This window comes from Lissotriton helveticus, chromosome 12, assembly GCF_964261635.1.
Source record: "Lissotriton helveticus chromosome 12, aLisHel1.1, whole genome shotgun sequence".
Classification (NCBI taxonomy): Eukaryota; Metazoa; Chordata; class Amphibia; order Caudata; family Salamandridae; genus Lissotriton; species Lissotriton helveticus.
Window position 1 is genome coordinate 763,935,877 of NC_136073.1, and position 19,814 is coordinate 763,955,690.

General features: G+C 46.4%; 1 protein-coding gene across 1 annotated transcript in view; it reads right to left on the bottom strand.

Annotated features, from left to right (window-relative positions):
- The window catches only part of SMG5 (SMG5 nonsense mediated mRNA decay factor), a 397,003-nt gene that overhangs the window by 131,021 nt on the left and 246,168 nt on the right, over window positions 1–19,814 (bottom strand). Inside the window, exons 12-13 of the mRNA XM_078669528.1 lie at window positions 10,810–11,505; window positions 261–430 (exon numbers count right to left, since the gene is read on the bottom strand). Of these exons, the coding sequence (XP_078525654.1) occupies window positions 261–430; window positions 10,810–11,505 (866 nt within the window). The remainder of the gene's footprint in view (window positions 1–260; window positions 431–10,809; window positions 11,506–19,814) is intronic.

Here is a 19,814-nt window from a genome sequence, read left to right on the forward strand (position 1 = left end):
CAAAGGATTGCTAGAAAGTCAAATCTGTTTTGCTGACAGCAAACACCAAGAGAAGCACTGATAAATGTTCAGTTCAAAACCATGTTGGCAAAACCTTGAAGCCTAAAGATAAACAAACTTCCTGATTTAAAATGTTGATTCTACTTATTCTGAAGTCTGACAGATTAGCAACTGAGCAAGCGATAATGAACTTCTACTTAAGCCTCTGGCACACTGCTTCTCGGATCTTGAACAACAGATTATTGGCAATCAACCTCTACCTGCGCACACATGATGATTATGTCAGTGTTTGTTCGCAGCCAGTCCAGGAAGACTTTGACAATTGGAAGTAAACCCTCGCTGGCAACAACCTCCAGCTTCTCCTGAAGACTTCTTTCATTTCGACAGGACTTGCTGCTGACAACACTGTCTTCAGAATCAGACCCATCGTCTAGAATGGAAAAAACGCATTAAAAAGAAATCAGTCTAGACTGAAGAGGTAAAGCCAGCTTGGTAAGGCTGCAGGTCAAAGAGCTCTGCCAAGCAAGTATAACCAAAAATAATACAGACACTTTGAAAATGTGATATGTAAACAGGATCTGGATTGATAGCAAGAGACAGTCATATCACAAAGACTGAATGAGGCATGGTGAAGTCAAAGAAAACAAAAATAAGTTAACATTCTCTTCAGAATAAAGATCCCATACAAAAAATAGAATTATGAATCTACTTGAATTCCAAAAAGAACACAAAGCCACTCAGAGCTGTATGTTCCAGTTCTATCGAATGCATATGACTGGCCGAGGCAAGCATGACTTGCGCTTATGACTGTGTGAGTTATTTCCAAAAACCCAATAATGTGAGGCCAGGGTGGGTTTTTAAAATATAAGGCAGGATCTCTAATTCACATTACAATAAATTATAAATGAATACAGAGGACACTGACCAAGGATTGAACATTGACATCAGGTTAACATTAAGTGGGTGAAAGCTGAACTTAGACTGTCACACAGCCATTTTTTCAATAGCTAAGTCAGAAAGATTGAAACAGCATATAAAAATTAATTAAGAAAGTAACATATAGCAGTTTTTACTATGCCCTGACAGGGATTAATGAAAGACTTGCCGGCTCAGGTACAGTAACAAAAACACACACAGAGTGGCAAAGGACATTTATCGTAAATAAAAATGAAAACAAATTGTACACTATAGAAACCTTTAAAACCTACTCTCAAAACCGCAAATAATAAGTATGCTGCAGAACTCTATAAATCATAGCTTTCTCGATGAGTACCTTTGCATAGTCGATATTTATCTACAATTCCTCCTGGCAAGAAATCAAGGAAAGCACAAAGAAACAAATATCCAAACAGTGTGGATTGGCATGCATTACAGGTAAATCACTGCACAGTTCTGAAACAGACCAACAGAGAGGGACAATTTCTACCTAAAAGAATTTGGGGTGCCTAGGCTATTCTTACAGGCAGACAAACAGATCCCAGTCCCAGCAGAAAATACAGTGGTAAATTGTTATACTCGATACCTCAATTAGGATCATCACTTAAATAGCTTCCAATGGTTCTAAAGAGGTAGGCACTTGTATAAAGGCTACATTTCGGTTTTGCTAAGCGTTCGGCCCATTTGCTGTGGTAACTTCTTTACTCACGGGTACGTTTCTGTAACTTTGACAATAACGGTTCAAGATGGCTGCCATTACGGGTGTGACTACTCTGAGATCCGGGGTGGCCTACTTGTTAGCACTGCTTCTTAAGGGAACGTGTGTTCTTCTACTAATGACATACTGTGGGTCTCGCACGAAGGTAACCTTACCTAAGTACCCATATCACAGCTTTGCTGTTGCACACATGGGGTACTTCACGATATAGACTCAGTCCTGTCGTTTAGTGGAGAACGCGTGGTTCCCCTTTTAATGATTTTGAATGACTTTTTGTGGCGGTTCCTTGTAACTCTGGTGTATATTCATATACCTGACTGAGTGCTTTAGTCGCTTTGTCCTTATCTTTAAACCAACAAGTAAAGAAGATAGTTAGTGTGTGCTTCACACTTTCACATGAGTACTGCTGTGTGTGCAATGTCAGAGTTTTATTGAGCAAGATTCATGCAACAGGCAGGCTTGTCATGATACAGCGCATCATGGACTTTGCTTTTTGTTTGTTTGCAGAGCGGGCCCCCTTCCCTGAGTAGTGACCAGGTTGAGGTGAGGGTGACACCCAATTGTTATGGGTAAGTTTGAGTACTTTATAGACCATGTTGGGACCACGACTGGGTTCTTTTTATGCCCTTGAAATTGAGAGAGGCAGGATTGTTGAGAGTGAGTTAGGCTCGGGCAACAACAATTTGTACACAATTATTCTTTTCTCTTCCAGGTGTCCGGTAATTACTTCCACTCCTGTCTAGTCAGAGATTACCGGTGGAGTATATGAAATGTTTAATATGACTTTCATCACTATATATATATATAATTTCTTTCACATTTGATATCTAGCAGCAGCTTTATTTGTTTACTTGGTCCTGAGGAATGCCCCGATACTAGCTGATCTTTATGAGGGCAGAAACATGTCGACCTACTACTTTGTTTGACATCTTGAAAATTTCAAGTGTCTACATACTGCTTTTTAACCATGACAAGGGCACTAAGAATAAAATTGGAGGAGAGTTCCGTTAGTCATTTTTAAGACACTTTTTTATTATTTTGCGCTGCACTTTTCTCTTTTGCAACCCTCTTCACATAATATTCAGATATGTCTTTGGGTTCCAAACTGTACTATGCGGAGCCATCAGCCATCCTTTAGTCCTTCCATCGACTAAGGTTATCCCAGTTAATTTCTCAGACTGGGTTACCTTGAGAGAGGAGGCCAGATCCAAATGATGAAGTCACAACTTGTGAATGATGGGTTCTGGCAGATGAGGCTCTTTTCTCTGACCTAGGAGGCTGTTGTCTTAGCTGTGACACATATCGACCCTTGCTTTTCTCACTGCTTGACTTATTTCTTAGACCCAAGGTGTTTTGTGATAGTTGTATATTTCTAGGGGAAATACACCTTGCAGGTCTTTAAAATTGTCCCCGAGACCTCCCTAAATTCCTTTTTGTTGTATAACACAAATGTATTACTCCTTACGGTTGGAGAGGGCAATATATTGGCAGCTTCTCTTGTTGCATCAGAGTATCTTCCATAGACAGTAGAAACTCCCCATGCAACGGAATGGGTCAAAGGAAAATAGAGTCCTCCAATAGTCTATTGCCTCATCTTGTACAAATTATATAAAATAGTTTTTTTAAGTAATATGTATCTGTTGGAATGTATTCCAGGAAAATCTCAAGGCTTGTGAATATCAAAAAATCCATGGTGAAGTAACATCTTTTTTAAAAATATGTACACTATGCAACAAACACCGGTTTTGTATGCAAAATATGTATTTCTCAAGCAATTGAAACGCAAAACCATAAATCACACCTTCAAATAGTTTATAAACTCTGGCTCTTCTGCAGTTGAAAAATCTGTAAATTAAAAAATTTGACTATTGTTTGACTTCTTACAAACAGTTAAACTGATCTTTACCTTGTTTAAACTAACTTGGAGAAATGAAAAATAATTTTGAACATGACAAACTGTTAAAGAACTCCAGAGTATAGCTTAACACACAAGTTACTTACCTTCGGTAAGAAACAGTAGTAGTGATAGATTCCTTACCTCATTATTACCCCCAGGTGTCAGACTGGATCAGGAGAGTTTGTCAGCAGTACCCCTGCGCGTCGGTAGGTGTCGTCGTGCGGTTCCGCGTGCGTTGTTGTCACCAAGATGACGTCGCTGGAGCTACTTTGACGCGCCCACGCGCATGGACGTCAGTTCTGAACACGACTTTCCACACCAGGAACGCACAGCCATGCAAGATACTGACCACTGGTGCATTTAAACTAGGGCCCTGAAAGGGATGACCTTTACCCTAGAAATCTGTTCGCAGAATGGGGAGGTGGGGTGGGGAAATAAGGAATCCATCACTACTAATGTTTCTTACAGATATATCGTTACCGAAGGTAAGTAACTTCTGCATCTGAAAGAAACAAGCAGTGAAAGATTTCTTACCTTAGAATAGATACCCCAGCAATACCAACCCGGTGGTGAGTCTGCTCTGCGAACCAAGATCACACTAGAAAGTCCTGGAGAACAGAACCGCAAAAGAAGCCATCTCTCCGGACTTGGCTGTCCAGGCAGTAATGCTTGGTAAACGTATGCAGCGAGGCCCATGTAGCTGCCTGACAGATGTCATGCAAGGGAACTCCGGGTCCAAAGCAATAGTGGCTGCCCTCGCCCTGGTAGAATGGGCGCACAGTCTCACCGGAGGCTCCTTTTTAGCCAAAGAATAACAAGCCGTAATGCACAGAACGACCAACCGAAAGATGGTCCGCTTGTGCACGGCCCGACCTTTTTTGGCACCCACGTAGCCAAGAAAGAGCTCGTCATCCACCCGGAACTGTTGTGTGCGGTTCAGATAGAAGGAGAGCGCACGTTTTGGAGCTTCTCTTCCTCTTTTGAGGGATGCAGAGGTGGAAAGAAGGTAGGCAAAGTCATGGTCTGCCCAATGTGAAAGGCAGTGACAACCTTCGGTAGAAAAGAAGGACGAGTCCTTAGTACAACTTTGTCCGGATGGACAGAGGAAAGAAGGTTTAGAAGAAAGGGCCTAGAGCTCACTCACTCTTCTTGCAGAGGAGATAGCCACCAGGAAAGCTGTCTTTAAAGTGAGAAGACGAAAAGGACAGTTGTGAAGTGGCTCAAAGGGAGCACAATTCAGATATGTCAGAACCAGGTTCAAGTCCCACTGAGGCATTATGAAAGGAACAGAAGAGAAAAGATGAGTAATGCCTTTTAAGAATCTATTTACAAAAGGGGACTTGAAAAGGGAAGGATGATCTGGAAGCCGTAAAAAGACCGAATTGGCCGAAAGATTGCCCTTGATAGTGCCCAGAGCAGAGCCCTGCTGGGCCAAAGAAAGGAGAAATAAAAGGACCTCAGAGAGGGGCAGAAAGGGGATCCACAGCCTTTCCTGTGCACCATGCCACAAACTTATTCCACCTGCAGGCGTATACCTTCTTAGTGGAGGGACGCCTGGCTGCCAAAATTACATCACAAACTTCGGGAGGCAGGTCAAAAGACGTCAACTGCCGCCGCTCAATCTCCACGCAAGAGGTGGAGGCTGGACAGGTTCGGGTGGAGGACTGTCCCCTGCAGCTGCGACAGAATATCCTCCCGAAGAAGCAGTCCGATCCGGGGATCGATAGCCATGCTGAGTAGCTCGGGATACCATATTCTTCGAGCCCAGTCCGGAGCCACAAGAATGACTTGGGTCCGGTCGCGCTTGATCTTCTTCAGCACTCTGGGTAGAAGTGGTATAGGCGGAAAGGCGTATAGTAGACCGCAACTCCACTCGCGACGAAAAGCGTCACCTATCGAGTGCCGCCTTCAAAATTCCAACGTGCAGAACTGATGACATTGTGCGTTCTCTTTGGTGGCGAATAGATCTAACCAAGGCTCTATCCACTGCTGAAAGACACCTTGCGCCACGTCAGAGCTCAGATGCCATTTCTGATCCATCATGTACCAGCAGCTGAGTTCATCCACCCTAGCGCTCAGAGAACCTGCCAGGTGTTGAACCACCAGGGAAATGCCCCGGTGTTCCAGCCATGTCCAGAAGCGAAGAGACTCCTGACAAATGGTCCACGACCCCACCCCATCCTGTTTGTTGCAGTAGCACATGGCGGTGGTGTCTGAACACCTGCACTACTCTCCCCTTGACAGAGGGAAGGAATGCCTTCAGTGCAAGCCGGATTGCCTGCAGCTCCAGAAGGTTGATATGGACCTGTGACTCCGCCGAAGACCAGAGTCCTCTGATCTCCGCCTCTCCCATGGGGCCGCCCCATCTCAGAAGGGTTGCGTCCATCACAACTGTGTGTTCCGGTTGGGGAAAGGAGAGGGATCTGCCATTGAAGCAATCACGATCCATGAGCCACCACTGAAATTGGCGTGCAGTGCCCTCCAAGATCTGGACGTGATCGGACATGTTGCCCTGATGCTGTGCCCAGTGGAACTTCAGGTCCCACTGCAGAGCCCGCATATGCCATCTGGCATGATCCACTAGCAGGATGCAGGAGGCCATAAGGCCCAGTAGCCAGAGGGTCATCCTGACCGAAACCCGGCATGGAGGCTGAAAGATCAGAATCATAGCCTGAATATCCCGGACTCACTGCTCCGGAGGATAAACCTGAAACTGCGCCGAGTCCAGAACCACTCCGATGAAGAGAAGCTTCTGAGATGGAATCAGGTGCAACTTCGGCATGTTGATGGAAAACTCCAGCAAATGCAGGAGGTAGGCCGTAGTCTGGAGGTGGGAAACAGCTGCCTGGAGCGAGCCCGCCTTCAACAGCCAGTCATCAAAATAGGGGAAGACTGGAACCCCCGAACTGCGCAGATCTGCTGCGACCACCGCCATCACTTTCGTGAACACACAAGGGGCGCTGGTAAGGCCAAAGGGGAGCACGGTAAACTGAAAGTGCTCGTGGCCTTACCGTGAACCGCAGGTGACGCCGGTGGGCCGGCAGGACGGGGATGTGAAAATATGCGTCCTGCAAGTCCAACGCTTCCATCCAGTCTACAGGGTCAAGGGTAGACAAGACCTGAGCTAGCGCCAACATCTTGAACTTCTCCTTCCGGAGGAAGCGGTTGACGTTCCTGAGGTCCAAGATAGGACGCAGGCCCTTGTCCTTCTTGGGGACCAGAAAGTAGTGGGAATAACAAACACGACCTACTTCTGGCCCAGGAACGCGCTAGATGGCCCCCGTGACTTCCCGTTTAAGAAGCGCAAGATGGTCCCCCGAAATGCGGTGGTACTGAGGTGGCATGGCTGGAGGGGTAGTCTCGAAGGAGAGGGAGTAGCCCCTTCGGACAATTTGCAGCACCCACTTGTCCAATGTAATGTTGCGCCAGTGGGGGAGATGATGGCGAATTCTGCCGCCCACTGGCGTTTGATGGGCCTGAAAGTTCGAACAAGGAAGGCTTTGCAGAGGATGCAGCGGGGGTGGAGGTGTACTGACCCACCCGCTGGCCCCCAGAACCGCCTCGACGGTTCCCACGTCCGTGGCAAGGTTGTTGCTGCACAGGCCTGTGGCTCTAGAACTAATATTTTGGGGCACGCCTTCCTTAGCTACGAAAAGACCGAAAAGCAGAAGGCGGAGGAGGCAGAGTGGCCGACAGGCCCAAGGACTTGGCCATAGCCAGGGAGTCCTTAAAGCGCTCCAACGCACGATCTGCCTTATTGCCAAAGAGGCAAATGCCATCAAAGGGCATGTCCATCAGAGTTTTCTGGACATCCCCTGAGAAGCCATTTGTCCTCAGCCAGGTGTGGTGCCGAAGTGCCACCCTCGTGGAAATTGCCCTGCCCAGCAAGTCGGCGGTTTCAAGCCTACAACAGATAGTGAACTTAGCTGCGTCTCTCCCAGCAGCAATAGCTTGGGAGAGTACTGTCTGGGCCTTCTACGGACAGTTAGGCAGCACCTGCGCTACCACGTCCCACACAGAGTGGGAATAATGGCCCAAGAGTCATGTGGTATTCACCGACCGCAGCGCTGAGCTGGTAGATGAAAACAGCTTCTTGCCAAGCTGCTACAGCCTCTTGGATTCCCTATCCGGAGGGGCGGAAGGGAACGTGCTCTGGGAAGCAGAGGCTTGGACAACCAAGCTCCCAGGAGTGAGGTGTTGGGAGAGAAAGGGGGGGTTGCGCTGAGCCGGGAGATGGCGTCGGGCCACGTTCCTGTACACAGGAGCCCCTGGGTTGGGCCTGGACCAGGTGCCCAAAAGAATGTCAGATAGTGCCTCATTGAAAAACAGCAGTGGCTCCGCAGAGGTAGCGGCCGGCTGAAACACTTCTGTCAGGAGGTTAGTCCTGACAACCACTGTAGGGAGTTCGACGTGGAGGGCCTCGGCCGCCCTACGCAACACTACTGCGTAACTTGCTCCCTCTTCCGTAGCCACAGAAGGAGGAGCCAGCATGCCAAGGTCAGGTGGGGTGTCAAGACCACTGCCATCCCCCAAATCCTCTGCCCAGTCCAGATCATAACCACACTAGTGTGAGAGGGTCTTCAGACCAATCCTAGTCCTCCGAAGTCTTTGAAACAGGCTGAAAATAAGGAGGACGGTCATAGGGGTAAAAAGGCCCCATCGGCCTCGGAATCAGTGTCAATCGACGCCGTTCCGGCGAAGTGTCCGGGTCAGGGCTGAAACCGGGGTCAACGTCAGCGGTAGCACCGGAAGACGTCGGCGGTGGTAGCACCGGATGACGTCGGAGGTGGTGCCGAAGGAGCGGTCGACACCAGTGGAGGTGTTATAAGGTCAACCGGTGTCGCCCGGGGCCGAAGCCGGCGGCGATCGGAGAACAGGACCCCCAGTCGGGCCTGAAGGCACACTGGCGGGGTCAGGCGGCCCCAAGAGTCGGGCCATGGCAGCAAGAAATTCTTGCACCTGAGCAGGCGTCGCCAACAGACCCTGGAAGGGCGGGTAGACCGGCGGCGTCGCTGGCTCCTCCGGAGCCGCGGGGGTGGCACCAACCACACCCTCAGCCGCAACAGACTTCTTTTTCGAATGCTTCAATTTACCTGACCCAGAGTGCGGAGACTCGGATCCAGACGAACGATGGTGCCGGCTCCGCGACCAGTCCCTCGACCTTCCTCGGGACCAGGACCTTGAGTGGCGCGGAGCCGATTGATCGACTTCTAACAACTTTCGGGACCGCTCCTACAAAGTTTTCGGCGCCATAGCCCGGCAGTCGCGGCACGACTTAGAGTCGTGGTCGCACCCCAGGCAGTAGAGGCACACTCGGTGCGGGTCCATCACCGACATCATGCAGTGACAGTCCCTGCAGTTCTTGAAGCCGTGCATCCTACAACACCAGGAGTCGATCAACTCGAAGAATTGAGTCAAAAAGCCTTTGAAAAACTCAGTCAAAAAGTGACTGGGGTACGTGCTCTTCCCGGATCTTCGCTTGCTGGTGCGAATAAGAAAGAACTGACGTCAGCGCACGTGGGCGCGTCTAAGTAGCTCCAGCAACGTCATCTCGGCGACACGGATACCAACGACGCACGTGGAGCTGCACGATGACGCCTACAGACTTTCCGGATCCAGTCTGACGCCTGGGGGGAATTCGAAGGTAAGGAATCTATCACTACGTGTTTCTTTCAGATACTGCAAATTCAACCCTCTAATCATTAGGTGATGGTGGTTTCAGTGCGCGGTTCACTTATCAAACCAGTCAAAGGTAGCTGCTGTCAACACATGGCCCGAAAGCACCATCCAATTCTCTATTCAATCTAATGAAGAAACATTTTACAATTCACTAAACCCCATAATACCGAATTGTAATCGATGCAACATTTAAGTCCCAAACTGCACCAGATCATGCACATCCTCTCTGAACAATGAATCTACTCCTGCGATCATTTTCTTAACAAAAGAAACCCATTTGTTTTCACAGATTTTTTTTTTTTTTTACATTTGATTGCAGAGTAAACTGACAGGTCTGTGACGGTTATGCTATATAGTATGTAAACAAGTGGGGTTTATTTTAAACATATTTGTCAAATTATGCAAGCTATAGGCTTTTCTAATTAACTGTTATGCATGCTGACTGTTTAACACTCTAATCTTTTGTTTAAAAACATGAATCAGCTTCTTTCCAGCTTTAAATTTCAATGCCTTTCTGCCATCAGTTTTGATCATCCACAGCACAAAAAATGTACATATTTTAAAGCAGACACCCAAGAAAAATAGAATGAAACCTGTATAGATAAATATACATGATTATGCCCATTTGACTCAGAATTTTTTTCTCAATGTGAAACGTTAGATTATATTACATGACTCCACTAGACATATGGCAACATATATATCCTTACAGGAACTGAATTTATACACCTAGGAGTACAAGTCCTCAAAAAGGAAAGAGCTAAACACTCCATCTATGGTCTGCATTACATACTTTGTAGAACTGAAAAGGGCAATCAATGTTTAAGTTATGGTATTACTTAAGGAAAATAAAGTAAACAATGGTCACGCATAAAACTGATTTTTAGCAATAAAAAACTAATGGTAACATAAGTTAATAATCTGAGAATAGTGTACTCTGCATGCAGGAAAGAGCGAAAGCATAATGAGTTTGTGATCTAAAGCTATTCGTCACACTTAATTTCCTAGGCCGTTTTAGTGAAGTAATAGCATTGTGTAATCTCTAGACTTAAAGTGCATTTTAGGAATATATGTGGCTGGCCAGTGTAGTTCGCATTTATCTGCCCCAGATGAAATATGGCATTTGTGGAACCAAATCCTATTTCACATTGAACAGAGCTATAAATTGGTACATAGAATAGCTACTTTATGTGTACTAAAAGCTGTCTTTCCATCAAGTCTTTATTTTTACTAGGATTGAAACCCTGTGCAGAAGCTTAAGGGATCATATTAATACAGGATTTATTAAATGGAACTGCAACAGAGATGCATTTCTCTAAAATCCAAATATTTTTGTGGTAAGTGTACAATAAATGGTGGGGACAAGCGCTGTCTACTCCCATCAAGTATTCAGTTTATATTTTCCAAAACCCAGAAGCTAATTACTTTTTTATGGTTAAATCAATGTCTAGTCATGTGGAGTTATTATCTTTCTTCTCACCTGTAAAATGACAGAAACGTAATATGCTCTGTGGCACTGTAAGATATTATAGAATGTGTTCAACAGGTAATCTAAAGATATTACACTTCATACAATTACCTGGTTCAACTACCCCGGGTTTTTCTGCATCCCCATTCATTATGGGCTTGCTGTCCACCGACTTAGTTGCAGATAGTTCATGACTGGGCTTCAAAAGAACATTGCTAAAAGTGGGTGCTAGGCGAAAGCAGCGTTTAGTCTGGAACATCTGGCTGGACATGGCTTGGAGGTTACTAGCTATGCTAGCATCACTGGGGGCCAGTCCAGGACCATTAGCAGCAGGATCTGGAGTCTCAATTTTGGGGACAGTCTGGTTTTTGCAATCAGCCATTTCTTCAGAGTCCTTTAAAGCTTCTTGGGGTCCTTTAAGGACCTTGCCTTTGCACTCCCCATTGGGCTCATACTCAATGTCTTCCAGGTCAGAGCGTGACTCCTGACTGTTCATATCGGAGTCTGTCTCCACATCAAAAGCTGCCTCTGCCTCTTCATAGCTTTTGTCTGAGCCACTGTCTGAATTCTCGCTTCCTTTGGTGGAGTCTTGGCTAGAATCGGAGTCAAACCCCTCGCTCAGGTCACTCTCGTCCACTTTTTGTGGATGCCGACGTCTCCTCAGGCGGGACAAGCAAGAATATTTTTTGGTTTTCTTGGAGACACGTTTCGGTCTCTGCTCCTGGCTTGCATTAATGGAGACAGCATCGGTAGGAGGCTCCACTCCCTTTTCAGGGACATTCGGCGACTCTCTTACTTCCGGATCATCTGTGGAAAATAATGAACACTGATTTTAGTTAGACAAACATTTGCATGTTAAATAACCCACATGGAACTAAGGGAACTGTACCAATATTCGCTTTGACAAGACTGCACGCATTCTTTCAGTACACGGCTAATTGGCAATTATTACTTGTGCTGGTGTAAGAAAAATGTCCTGGTGCATTGTGGGTTTCGGGGGAGGTATCGCAAGTCACGTCAATACTTAGTCAAAGAAAAACTTGCAAAATTCTCACTCAACACTAGATGGCTGGAGTGTGCACAGCATGCTGTGTACAGTGGTACGTGCTGTGAACACCTACTTATTACCCCTCTTATTAAGGATACTTACCATCTGAACAACCCAACGAAAATGTGGTTAACACAGTAAACCAACTTATCTGCAAGATTAATTCTTAATTTTATGCTGACAGCACATTAGACTGTAGATGAGGTGGTGATCTGAGCTTTTTGTTTTTTATTTTCAGCAGCCAATTTGACCATTGAAGACATGTACAGGCCATCAGTTCAATGAGCCTTTAAATGCAAAACACACTTCTATGAGGCAGAGTACTGAGATTTCCTGACCCCAGCCTGAATGGAAAAAGCTAGAAAAGGGTACCAATAAGAACAAAAGTTACTTACCTGTAAACTGTGGTTCTCCAGTATTGGTGTCTTTCATAGATTCACATGCTTGAATATCCCCCGTCGTCGAAGTGGGAGTCCCACGGTACATAAAATAGCAGTAATATATGCATGTATACATGAAAAATATATAATAAATAAAAAATATATACATACATATAATATCATAAATTGTAAATTCTAAGAGTACCATAGAACATAATAGGCCAATTGAAAAGCCTACGGGAGAACTCACTTTAGTAGCTTATCAGAGTCATTATGTGTTGGTCCACATTCCAGCCAATCAGGCTGTAGCCTCCTCTAGAACCTTCTCCTCAGAAGCCCAAGTCCTCAGATTTTCGTAGCACAAGTAAGTAAAAGTGCCTCAGGAGAAGAGAGCCTCTGAGGGGAGGATGGGAGGGTCGCATGTGAATCTATAAAAGACACCAATACTGGAGAACCACAGTTTACAGGCAAGTAACTTTTGTTCTTCTCCAGTATTAGGGGTGTCTTTCATAGATTCACATGCTTGAATAGAGTAGAAAGCAGTAAATCATCACATAAGTCATAAAGGTGATACACCCAGCAAAGAAGGTAAACATATTATACAATATGCAATAAATACCAAAACATTATTAGTAAAAAACCTTTATGACTGGAGGCGGGTAGCAACAGAGGCTCACCTTTATTGGAAGAGATTCCGCAGCACCGCTTGACCTACTGCCGCATCCGCGGCGTCTGTTGATTGCAGGCAGTAGTGCTTAGTAAAAGTATGGCTGCTCGACCAAGTAGCAGCTCTGCAGATCTGTCGTAGGGGTACCCCCGCAAAAAGGGCAGCCGAAGTAGACACTGCTCTAGTTGAATGAGCACGAACTGGAGCAGGAAGGGGCTTCCCAGCCCGTTGGTGGCAGAAGGATATGGTAGAGGATATCCACCTGGTTATGGTCTGTTTGGTAACAGGTTGTCCTTTGCAAGTTGGACCATATGCCACAAACAATTGATCTGACTTTCTGATAGTTGCAGTTCGTTGAATGTAGAATTTGAGACAACGTTTGACATCTAATGAATGCAATGACCGCTCAGCTGGAGTTTGCGGAGCAGGAAAGAAAGTTTTCAGGATTACAGGTTAGTTGAGATGAAAGTCACTGGGAACCTTCGGGATGAATTTAGGATTAGTTCGCAATGTCACAGCCTCATTGGAGAATTGCAGGAAAGGAGGCTGTATGGTAAACGCCTGGATGTCATTGACACGTCTTGAGGATGTCAAGGCGAGCAAGAGAGCAACTTTCCATGTGAGAAATTTTATATTTGCAGAGTGAATAGGCTCAAATGGTGGTAAAAGCAGTTGAGACAAGACCAAATTTAAGCGCCAAGCAGGCGGAGGGCGACGGATAGGTGGAAACATCCTAAAAAGGCCCTTGTAAAATTGCTTAATAATCCTTGAGGAACATAGGGATGTGGAACCATCATGGCGGAAACGGGAAATCGCTATCAGGAACACCTTAAGAGACGAGTGTGACAGTCCCGATCTTGCCAGGGATAAAAAGAAAGGCAAAATTTGTTCAGGTTTTGCAGTCATTGGGTCCAAATCTTTAGTGCGGCACCAGACACAGAAACGCTTCCACTTTAATTGGTACGTTTTTATGGTGGAGGGAGCGCGAGCACGCGCTAACACCTCCCTGCAGTCCTTGTCGATATTTAAACATGCAAATTCGTTGTACTCAGGTTCCAGGCATGGAGTTGGAGGTATGCCGGATCCGGGTGACAGATTTGTCCCTGCTGCATCGTGAGGAGGTGCGGTAGAGGATGAAGCGGTAACTGGTCGGACTGCGAGAAGAGGAGCAGGTCCGGGAACCATGGACGTCTCGGCCATTTGGGTGCAATCAGGATGATGTGACAAGGTTGGAACCTCATCCTGTGTAACAGGCGAGGGATCAGAGGAAGTGGAGGGAAAGCATAGATGAAGTTGTTCGACAAATTGATCGAAAATGCATTTCCGCTCGACTCTGTGGGGATGCCGACTTGCAAAGCGTTGGCATTTCCTGTTGGCAGCAGTCGCGAAAAGATCCATCTGCGGTCGGCCCCACCGCAGGAAGATGAACTCGACCGTTGGCTGGTTGAGTTCCCACTCGTGATTGTCCGACGATGCCCGGCTGAGTGAGTCTGCCAGAACATTGGCCACACCTGGCACATGAATGGCTGTGAGATGAATTTGACGTTGGATCGCCCAATCCCATATTTCTTGTGCCAGTTGTGAAAGTGGGAGAGACCTCGTTCCGCCCTGCTTGTTGAGGTAGTGCATGCTGGTGGTGTTGTCCGTCTTTACCAGCAAAGTGTGTCCCTGCACTAACCTCTGGAAGGATTTTAGGGCTAAGAAAATCGCCAAGAGTTCCAGGCGATTGATGTGCCAAGTTCGTTGGGTTGCTGTCCACTTTCCTTTCAAAGACATGCCGTCGAGATGCGCTCCCCATCCCTCGAGAGACGCGTCTGTTGTAAGCGTCAGAGTTGGAGGTTCGTCCTGGAATAAACGGCCCGCCCACCACTCCAGCGCTTTCTGGATGCGAGATGTCAGAAGGACCTTGTCCTCGAATGACCCTGACACCTGTTTCCACTGCTTGTCCAATTCCTCCTGTAGAGCCCTCATGTGCAATCTGCAATTTGGAATAAGTTGGATGCACGAGGAAGCCATGCCAAGGAATGATTTGAACATTCGGACAGAAACGTACAGTTTTGATTGGAGGAACCGCACCATCTTTACCATGCGGTCCTGTCTTTCCTGGGAAATGAACACTTTTCCCTGCCGAGAATCTAGCGAGGCTCCGAGAAAATCTCGCCTTTGCGACGGCTGAAAGTGTGACTTCTGGCAATTGATTGAAAGCCCCAAGGTTTGGAAGAGGGAGACGCAGACTTGAGTGTGCTGCTCCGTTAGGTGAAAAGTTTTGGCCTTGAGGAGGCAGTCGTCCAGGTATGGGTAAAATTGGACACCTTGGAGACGCAGGAAGGCAGCCACCGGGGCTAAGTAGAGAGAAAACAAAAGAACAACCCTGCCCTTGATATATTATGGTCCCTAGGGGGATCCAACTAATACTGGAGGGGTGGTATATCTAGGAACCAGAACTGCACGAAATATAAGGCAAGTCAATGTACATATACATCAAGAGAATTGTAACTTTTTTGTACATATATTATTTATTAGTTTTCTTTGATTTTCTGTATCGAAAAGACAAGGTACAAAAAGTGATTTACATTTTTTTTTAATCCACATAATATATACATCAGATATACATGATAAAAGGGAAAAGATAAAATAGAGAAACAAAGTTCTAAACCTGTAACAAACCCTACCCAGCAATGTGTTATACAACATTCATTCTTTCACATTCATTCCTATCATTGTGCTCATTCTCATATTCTTACGTACAACTTTCATTCTCTAGTATAGTCCTAGTATTTACAACATGGCGAGGTTACTAGTATTTACAAAATGGAGATGTTAGGTTTGTTCCATGGGTCTGGGTAATATTTCCAAGGGCATACGACAGTTAAGGAGATCCTGGTGGATATAAGGAAATCCTGATGTGTACAGATCTGTCGTTTTCCTGGATGTGCAAGCCACACAAGCCATCCGGGGCTAAGATCTTGGTAAAGACCCTCGGTGCTGATCGAAGGCCGAATGGTAGGACTTTGAATTGAATGTGCAGCTGTCCGACTGTGAAGCGTAAATACTTCCTGTGTCTGGGGTGGATTGGCACATGGAAGTATGCGTCCTGGAGGTCGATTGTTGAATAGAATTCCCCTGGATTGATAAAATTCAGAATTTGAAGCAGAGTTAACATCTGAAAAGTTTTCGAAATGATAAATTTGTTTAGGGCTCGTAAATCTAAAATTGGACGCCATTCCCCCGACTTCTTCTTGACTAAGAAAAAGCGGGAATAAAACCCCTTGCCGCATTGACCTTGCGGCACGACTTTGATGGCTCCTTTTTTGATCATCAATTTCACCTGGGCCAGAAGCTCTTTGAAATGGGGAGAGGGTGGCCCCGAAGGTGGACGAGTGGGAGGAAATTTTGTGAATTCCAGGGTATGTCCTTTGGAAATAACGTCCAGGACCCATTGGTCGGAGGTGATTTCAGACCATTTGCAAAAGTTCTTTGAGATGCGACCTCCAAGATGTACAGTCGGCAGAAGAAAGGAACTGAGACTGTCACTGCTTTTTGTTGTTTGAGCCACCTCTATATGTAGTTTTCCGTTGGTATGGTCTGGTGGTGAACTGACGATTTTGGGATTGGTAAGAACCCCTCTGTCGGTTATCATTATAGGTGTTGTATGAACGATATTGATTTGATCCTCGAAAAGTAGAGGAACCTCCGCCTCTACCTTGTGCCCCCCGAAAGGGCCGCTTCTTGTACTGGAGGGTAGCCAAGGACTTTGCAGTGTCGGTGTCCTTTTTGATGGCCTCAAGGGCATCATCAACATGTTTGCCAAACAATAATTCTCCGTCGTACGGCAAGTCCAGGACTCTTGCTTGTACCTCTGGACGGAAGGTGGTAGACTTTAACCAGCCTTGACGCCTCAAGACTGCAGCCCCAGCCAATTGACGAAAACCCGTTGAGGAAATGTCAAGTGCACAATCAATGATTTCGGATGAAATCAACTCCCCCTCCTGTATAATGGTCTGCGCTTCTGCCCGGATTGCATCAGGTAGTTGAGGAATCCGTGCAGCAACTTCGGACCACATCTGGCGGTCGTAACGGCCCAGAATAGCCAAAGTATTAGCCGCCTTCACCGTAGTAGCCGCCATGGTTGTGAATTTCTTTCCTATAGAATCCAACTTGCGGCCTTCCTGATCAGGAGGAGACGTGAGTGGCGTAGCAGGATTGCGTGATCTTTTCTGTGCAGCCTGAGTTATAACTGAATCTGCTTTTGGTTGAGACACCAAACAGGCCGGGGAAGACGCTGGAGCCTTGTATTTCCTGTCTAATCTGGGCAAAACTGCAGGTACAGAATTTGGACGTTCCATTAATTTAAGGCCCTCCTGCCAAATATAATCAACGATAGGTATAGTGTGGGATTGCCTTTGAGATAGGTCTTTAAAATCATATAAGAAGCATTCACTTTCATGCTGTTTTTCGACCGTGAGATGAAAACGTTTTGCAGCACGGATCATCAAATTGTGGAAATTTGCAATGTCCACTGGAGGCGATGCTAGAGGTGAGGTGGGCGGAGTGGAAGGTGTTTTAGCCCTGTAATTGTCCCACTCATTCATATCGACGTCATTGTCGTCGTCATCAGTATTGTGAGGATCCGGATCCTCGTCGCCAGTGTCAGGACGAGTACCACCCGGTGACGCGGGTGAAACTGGTGCAGGTGCCTGAGGAAGTTGAGGTTGAGGCTGCGGAGGAGGTGGTGGTGCTGGAGAGGCAGGTGTAGAAGGAGGAAACCTGCGGTTATAGTCATCCAGCATGTGCTGTAGGTTCATGACCAGAGATAGAGGTATCTGTGTAATTGGTTCCGAAGACACTGGTTCTGACGCATCAACAGGAAATAATTCATTCCCATCTTCGACATTGTCAACCACATCACCCTCATCACTATACTCCTTGATGTGTAAATCAGAAGGGCTGGTTGCCTGTTTAAAGAGTTCTTCCACCTCTGAATCGTTTCCGGATTCTTCCTCACCAGACTGGAACAATTGGTCTGGGAGATGAGTGCCACTTCTCACTGGACTCAGTTGGATGAGAGGTACTCTCCTCAAAGAAGAAGCAGTAACCACTGTATAGATGGCAGCTGTTTTCGGCAAAGGTTGATGAGACGTCAACGAGCCTGTTGACGTAAATGTGGCAGTGTTAGAATCAACCTGAGGCGTCTGCGTCGTCACCACAGAGGTTTTCGGCGCTGAAATGGAAGGTTTTTTCTTCGTCGACGAGGATTTCTTGTCCGTCGACGGAGCCGTCGACGAGATAGGAACCTTGATCGTCGACGATGACGTAGACGTCTACGGGATGACAACCATCGACGAGGCCGTCTATGATGTGATGGTGGTCGACGGAGGCGCCGTCGACGGGAAACGGCCATTACAACGAAGCCGTTTCCACGAAATCGTTAACCACGCATGTAGTACAACGCATGCGTGGTTACCACGAAAGCCTTTACCACGCATACCTTTACTACGATTTTTGTAGTAAAGGTATATGTGGTAAAGGTAAAAAGTAAAAAAAGGGGGGCTTGGGGGGTCTCCCCCCCCCCCCAAAAATAAAACTCACCTTGGTTTATTAATTAATCAGCGTCGTTTAAGAGAAAACGGAAAATAAACTTCCGCTTTCTCTTCACGACGTATGACGTCACCACGCAAGCAATCGAGGTAAATGTTATGCGTGGTAAACGAATTCCGTTGTAACGCATGCGTGGTAAAGGCATGCGTTGCAACGGAATTCGTTGTAACGTCATACATTCGCCGTCGACGAGACAACCGTCGACGGGCCCGTCGACGAGCTGCTTCTAGAAGGCTTGATCTTCGTCGACGGTGTTCGCGTCGACGACGGAAGCGTCGACGATGACTTCGTTGTCGACGGTTTCTCTTTGACGGTCGTCGACGAGATCTTCACAATAGAAGAGATGGGTCTCACCTTCTGGGTCGCCGTCGACGAGGTGATCGTCGTCGACGTAGCGCTGGTCGACATAGTACATGTCGTCGTCGACGTAGAGATGGCAGACACTGATTTCGTCGACGCTGAAGACGTCGACGGACGCGTCGACGTGCCCGTCGACGAGCCAAAACCAGATTTTTTAATGGAAGGCAAGGCTTTGGGCGCAGACGTCAGAGAACCAGGTCCCGTAGACGTGCCCTGAAGCAAATCCTGTGGGGAGACAATCCTGGAAGACTCCAACAGTCTACTCTTCTTAAGAAAAGGAGATGGAACCTCAGTCTCAGACCCATGCTTCTGAGAGGATTTAGAAACAATAGAAGACAGGCTTTCCATGTCAGAAACCACAGACTCTGAAGTCTTCAACTTCTGTAGCCACAGAAGGAGACGGGCCTCTCTATCCCTCAGAGTCTTGGGAGGGAAAGTGCGACAGTACTTACAGTTTTTCTCCTCGTGGTCTGGGTAGAGACAGTAAATGCATTTACTGTGTGGATCCGTGTGGAAAAGGCGTAGTTTACCACAAGAAGGGCAGGCTTTAAACAAAGATTTCTTATTAGAAGACATTTTCTGATGAAAAAACAGCTAGAATTGAAGAAAACTGAGCAGAGCTCAGGGAGACTCCCTTCACACGACGTGCGGTAGAAAATCTGAGGACTTGGGCTTCTGAGGAGAAGGTTCTAGAGGAGGCTACAGCCTGATTGGCTGGAATGTGGACCAACACATAATGACTGATAAGCTACTAAAGTGAGTTCTCCCTTAGGCTTTTCAATGGGCCTATTATGTTCTATGGTACCCTTAGAATTTACAATTTATGATATTATATGTATGTATATATTTTTTATTTATTATATATTTTTCATGTATACATGCATATATTACTGCTATTTTATGTACCGTGGGACTCCCACTTCGACGACGGGGGATATTCAAGCATGTGAATCTATGAAAGACACCCCTAATACTGGAGAACCCTATTACCTGCAGTATACCTGTGTCCCAAATATAACCAATGCCTTCTTCAGGCCTCAGCTGCTTCCACTTATATGGTTAA